At 41.7% G+C, this 5,957-nt stretch overlaps 1 protein-coding gene across 1 annotated transcript; it reads left to right on the top strand.

The window, feature by feature from the left end:
• Positions 1 to 416: 416 nt before the first annotated feature.
• LOC108300093 (HLA class II histocompatibility antigen, DR alpha chain) lies at positions 417 to 5,469 on the top strand. Its single transcript, XM_017522747.2, has 5 exons — positions 417 to 602; positions 2,953 to 3,198; positions 3,665 to 3,946; positions 4,237 to 4,402; positions 5,082 to 5,469. The coding sequence occupies exons 1-4, from the start codon at positions 521 to 523 to the stop codon at positions 4,389 to 4,391; spliced, it is 765 nt and encodes a 254-aa protein (XP_017378236.1). The 5' UTR covers positions 417 to 520; the 3' UTR covers positions 4,392 to 4,402; positions 5,082 to 5,469.
• The last annotated feature ends 488 nt before the right edge of the window (positions 5,470 to 5,957 follow it).

The following is a 5,957-nucleotide window of genomic DNA, read 5'->3' as shown; positions in this document are numbered from 1 at the left end:
GCTATGTCACTCAATACTGCCAAAATTCAGACATTCCCCACAGCCAGACAATTTACCTTCTATTTGGGTAATTTATAGTCCGTTACACACACTCTGCAGCTGTCATGGCACAGACATATGAACTGTGTTTAGTTCTCACTTTAGGGTGTTTCCATTGATTATATTCTCACCAATGTGCTTCAGGTATATCCCTTTCTAGAACTCTGATTGGGATGAATGAATCTGTCAGTGATTGATCAACATTTTTAAATACTTGATTTATTGTTGTTGTTGTTCTGCTTGTTTAAGAACTTCTTTATCCAATGAGGCGAATGTCTTGTGTTCTGGACCCTTCGCAAGAACTCTTCCCCTAGCAACAGATGTGTCATCTCAAAATAGTTTTCTGATTGGCCAATGCTTAATTGATTTGCATTTTAATCATCAGACTCTATTAAAGCCCACAATCTCTTTTCTTTTATTCTTCTACGTTCTATCTCACTCCTGAGCTCTACTGACTCCCAACAGAGCACCCAAGAAGAAAATGGCTGTAAGTGGAGTCTCGGTGCTAGGATTTTTCCTCATGATTGTGCTGATGAGCCCTCAGGAATCACGGGCTATCAAAGGTAGGTCCTGAGGGAGTAAAATCTGGGACAATAGACTATGAAGCATTGGAGAAATGGCCTGTGGATATTTGCAAGATAATCTGGGGAGTGACAGAAAAGTGTGACAGGTATGATGTGGTCTAAACAGAAAATATAATAAATTGTGGTTTGGTGGAGTTCTTCCCTCACCACAAATTGAAGTAAGTCAAATTTGGTTTAGAAGAACAAAACTGAGTTGTGTGTTGATCAATAGCACCGTCCTGCTACAAGCCACACTGAGGTTTGGGAAGGAAGAATATTTTCTGGCAAGCATTAACAAGTTATATCTCTGGGCTTTAATATTCTTTCTGGAAAATTAATAAAATTAAAAACTAAAAACTGCACATAGTTTTGCTAGAATTAAATAATAAAAAAAGTTATTAGCACTGTTCTTACCTGAATACATGATACAGTAGTTACTTTTTGGAGTGTGAATTCTTTCAGTATATATTTAGCACAAAATTGTGTTAAAGATTACTAGAAGGAAAAGTCATGAAAAAGCAACAATTCACCCAAGGAAAAGGGGAAGGAAGGCATGTTGATATAAATTGCCTCATGGGACAGTGATAGCTGTCCATCTCCATGCTGCAGTAGACCTTAGATCATGTTAACTTGGTAATGTTTCCAAGAGAGTAGAAAAATAAGTAAGGAATTGGGGAATCTGATGCTGTTCTCTCTCATCTCCAGAGCAACGTTTGTGCTGTTGTAAAGACGTATTGTAGCAAAGTATTCTTCACCCAGTGTGACCCCCACAGAAGGTGTCAGGTAGACTTGAAATAAGCAAAGTAATAACCCAGCTCCCATATCCATAGTGGCAATTACAGATTTCTATTTCCCAAAAAGAGCCATACATTGGGATACTTACCTGGAAAGATAGAGGCTCTTCCCTTGTTTTGTGAAGAGACAGCTAGTATATTTGTGTGTGTTTGCATAGATGCAGATGCTAAATAAATTCCTAGGTTTATCAATACACAGTCAAATATTAAAATCTCTCGCCTTATCTTTAAAGGCTGAGAGAAAAAGATCTCTCACTCATCGACACACTCCACAGAGGCAGTATACTCTCCAATTGTAGCTTTCCTTTTTCATGTTGATTATTTCCATGGTGTTGGTTATTCTCAGTGTTAGCCGTAATAGAACATGTTTCATTATAACAGTCCCAATTTAAGGAATTGCCAAGATCAATCCAAACGTGGCCCTTCTCACAGAGATAACCACCGTGTGGGTTTGGATGCAGGGAAGTAGGGGCTCTACAACACTATAAGGCCTCAGTCTTAATTTTCGGAATACTTCAGTCTCCAGTTATATTTTCCAAAGATTTGGCCCTTAAATAAAAAGAAGCTTCTGACTCTAAAATGTAAACAGTGCTTGTTACAGGCTTGTTGATATACTAAGAAATTACTTGCTTTATCTCATTTAAACTTAAAAACAAACCCCTGGGACGGGCATGGTGGCTTGTGCCTGCAATCCCAGAACTTTGGGAGGCTAAGGCAGGAGGATTACAAGGTCAAGAGATTGAGACAATCCTGGCTAACATGGTGAAACACTGTATCTACTAAAAATACAAAAATTAGCTGGGCATGGTGGCTTGTGTCTGTAATCCCAGCTACTTGGGAGGCTGAGGCAGGGGAATTGCTTGAACCAGGGAGGTGGAGGCTGCAGTGAGCCAAGATCGTGCCACTGCACTCCAGCCTGGGTGACACAGCAAGACTCTGTCTCAAAAACAAAAACAAACCCCTGACAGGATGGCAACCACAGCAGGACTACATAATAGGAAAGCTACACATAAATAGATAGAATAATCTCTTCAGTATCACTAGGTAAGTTGCTGAATAAGAATTCAAGATTTTATTTGATTCCAGAGTTTAAAACCAGCCTTTCAAACAGCATTTCTCTCTTTTTAGAGTACAATGTTCTGAGAAACAGATGCCCTGGAATTCTGGCCTAAGAGTATTTAGTGCCTGGGTAAAGAGAGGGAGAAAACATTTCTCTTTAGGGGCTGCTGCTGGATTTCTAAAAAGAAAGTAATTTCTCAGCTAGTAACATGGAGTCAAACAACAGCTTCACTGAGGGTTCTTTAGCCCTCATCTCCTTCAATCCACCCTCTTTATAACCAGTCCTTCTTCTCTCTTCCCAGCTTTGTTCAGCAGCATATCCTTCACCTAGACCTTGCCTTGTCACTCATCCCTTCTTGCCATCATTCCTTCATTGCTCTTGGCCCAATCTCTCCCCACCACTTCCTGTCCACATGTATGTGACAGGAAGTGCCACATACATTTCCTTCTCCTGATTCCCCCCACCCAACTCCCTTTCTTTCTTTCTTGCCTTTCAGAAGAACACGTGATCATCCAGGCCGAGTTCTATCTGAACCCTGACCAAGCAGGGGAGTTTATGTTTGACTTTGATGGTGATGAGATTTTCCATGTGGATGTGGCAAAGAAGGAGACGGTCTGGCGGCTTGAAGAATTTGGGAAATTTGCCAGCTTTGAGGCCCAGGGTGCACTGGCCAACATAGCTGTGGACAAAGCCAACCTGGAAATCATGACAAAGCGCTCCAACAACACTCCGATCTCCAATGGTACCTCCCTCTCTTGCTGCACTCCTGGAAATGGGAATCCATAGTTTGAAAATAGATGCTTCAGCTCTGTGTTAGATTTTCCCTCTAAGGGGCCTAACTTTCCCATAAACAAGCCCCAAATTCTCAGGCCAGAGGTCTGAGAATTTTATGGGTTTGTTCCTATCTTGATGTGCTCAAGTGTTGTCTCTGTCACTCATACAGAGACAACACTTGGGTGTCTGAGTTCATGCTGGGGGAGCCAGAAGGGAAGTCCTTGCATATCTTATACCTCAATATTGCCTCAATTTCTTGGAGGAGGGCCTGTCAGAAATTGTTATTTGAGGATGTGGCATAGGCTTCTCAAGGCACAATTTCAATGACTTCTTCAGCTTTGGGGTTTTTAGATAGGTCTGTACCATAATTCAGCATGGGAGGGAGAGGACCAAGCCTAAGCAGTGATGGCTGATTTCTGTTATGTGTCCTTCAGTTCCTCCAGAGGTAACTGTGCTCACAGACAGCCCTGTGGAACTGGGAGAGCCCAACATCCTCATCTGTTTCATCGACAAGTTCACCCCACCAGTGGTCAATGTCACATGGCTTCAAAATGGAAAACCTGTCACTACAGGAGTGTCAGAGACAGTCTTCCTGCCCAGGGAAGACCACCTTTTCCGCAAGTTCCACTATCTCCCCTTTCTGCCCTCAACTGAGGACATTTATGACTGCAAGGTGGAGCACTGGGGCTTGGATGAGCCTCTTCTCAAGCACTGGGGTATGGACCATCACTCAATCTCCTTTATTTCAACGTTTTCTCCTATGATGTTTGTGTAGAACTCAGTGTCCTAACTGTTTCATAATATCTGCTACAATTAATATACCTGTCTTTTCCTATTACCCAGCTTCCTCCACTTTTTATTCTGCAATTCCCTCAATACATCATTCTGTCTTTGTCTTCTCTGATCTATGAATAATTATTCTCTTTATTAAGTGTCTTACCTTTGGTTCTGAGTGTTACACCTTCCCACACTCATTACCATGTACTCTGCCTTATTTCTCCCACAGAGTATGATGCACCAAGCCCTCTTCCAGAGACTACAGAGAATGTGGTGTGTGCCCTGGGCCTGATTGTGGGTCTGGTGGGCATCATTGTTGGGACCATCTTCATCATCAAGGGTGTGCGCAAAAGCAATGCTACAGAACGCAGGGGGCCTCTGTGAGGCGCATGAAGGTAGGTTACGTGTGGTCGGAAGAAGACATACATGGAGGTATCTGAGGGAGGAGAACAGGATGGGGAAAGAAAATGTAATGCATTTGAGAGACAAGATAGGAACAGATGTGGCTCTTGATTTCTCTTTGCTAGAACAAATCAGACATTAGTATCATCTGGTATCCCAAAGCTTCAGGGTCTCTCATCCCTTTCCATAGATGGGCGCCCAGATCATGGCTCCAGTCTTACAAATTGTCTGCAGTAACTAAATCATCTCCAGTATCTACATTGTTTCATATTAGAATACTGAGTCTAAGTATCCAGAAATATAAACCTCAAGATTTGGGCACATCCTAGCTTATATTTCCTGGGGCAGATCATCAGTTCAGAAGCATTTCCAGATCCTGGCTCCTTTGGAATGAGGGTAGATTCATTGCATAAAATGGGAATCTCTTAGAGGCCAATGCCTTCTTTTGCTTCTTTAGTCTCAAATGTAGTATCAGAAACTGTAAAATAAGGTAAATCATAGTTGCTTATTATGTTCAGTTGGAGAGTAAGGTATATAGTTGATGTTGGAAAGGTTAGATGAACATTCAAAGACTTTTGTAAAGTCAAAGGATTAAGAGAGAAGAAGGAATCTGAAGCAAAGAGCTCAGAACTCATCTTAAACTCCTTAGTAACTACGTGTGTCTTGCTATAGGTGATGGTGTTTCTTAGAGAGAAGATCATGGAAGAAACTTCTGCTTTAAAAAGCTTTACAAAGCTGCAGTATTCCAATCCTTGACCTCAGTTGAAAACAATAATCTTTAGCATTTTCCAGCCCTGTAGCCACCCCAAGCATGGTTATGCATCCTCAATTGCTCCATGCTCTAACATCTAGCTGGCTTCCCTGTCTATTGCCTTTCCTGTATTTGTTTTCCTTTATTTCCCATCATTTTATTATTGCCATCCAATGCCTCTGGAATAAAACACGCTATGGAACTTTCTGAACATTCCATGGGGGCATCTCTTGTGTACTTATTGTTTGAGATTTCCTCAAAATGTTATTTTTCTGAACACAATAAACTATTTGATGATCTTGAGTGGAATTTTTGGTGTTTAAGCCAGTTCTTTGTGTGGCAGTGGGGAGTGGGGAGTCAGTGCTGGGGAATATATGTGATCCTTTCCTCATGAAATCTATGAATGTTGAATTTATCTTATAAGCTCTGGAATTCATCAGACATATCCCGGTTCATTTGGGCTTGGTCTCATTTTGTGCATCTGCCGACAACCCTCTTGTGGTCTAGTTCTCAACAGGAAAACCTAAAGTGGGATTGGTTTGTTGGGAGATCTCTACTGAGCAATGACATAACTGCATCTTCAGTAGAGTGAATCTGAAACCCCAAGGTATGGACTCTGAGAATGTGTGGGATGGAGGGGAGCAGATAGGGTTAGAGTGGGGAGAAGGAAAAGAGGAGGATCCATAAACATTACAGGATTTACACGTCAACATTGTTCATTCCAGACTTAATGAGCAAAGAGATTGGACGCTGAGGATTGGCCTTACCCATTCTATTAGACATAATCTCAGATGCCT

Source organism: Cebus imitator, unplaced genomic scaffold (assembly GCF_001604975.1).
Source record: "Cebus imitator isolate Cc_AM_T3 unplaced genomic scaffold, Cebus_imitator-1.0 Scaffold24, whole genome shotgun sequence".
Taxonomy (NCBI): domain Eukaryota; kingdom Metazoa; phylum Chordata; class Mammalia; order Primates; family Cebidae; genus Cebus; species Cebus imitator.
This window is presented reverse-complemented; position numbering and strand designations above follow the sequence as displayed.

Excerpts from the sequence above, each read along its gene's own strand:
- LOC108300093 (XM_017522747.2), top strand. The coding sequence starts at position 521 with ATGGCTGTAAGTGGAGTCTCGGTGCTAGGATTTTTCCTCATGATTGTG. Across the intron at positions 603-2,952 it reads GGAATCACGGGCTATCAAAG|AAGAACACGTGATCATCCAG; the intron begins GTAGGTCCTGAG and ends CTTGCCTTTCAG. Across the intron at positions 3,199-3,664 it reads CAACACTCCGATCTCCAATG|TTCCTCCAGAGGTAACTGTG; the intron begins GTACCTCCCTCT and ends TGTGTCCTTCAG.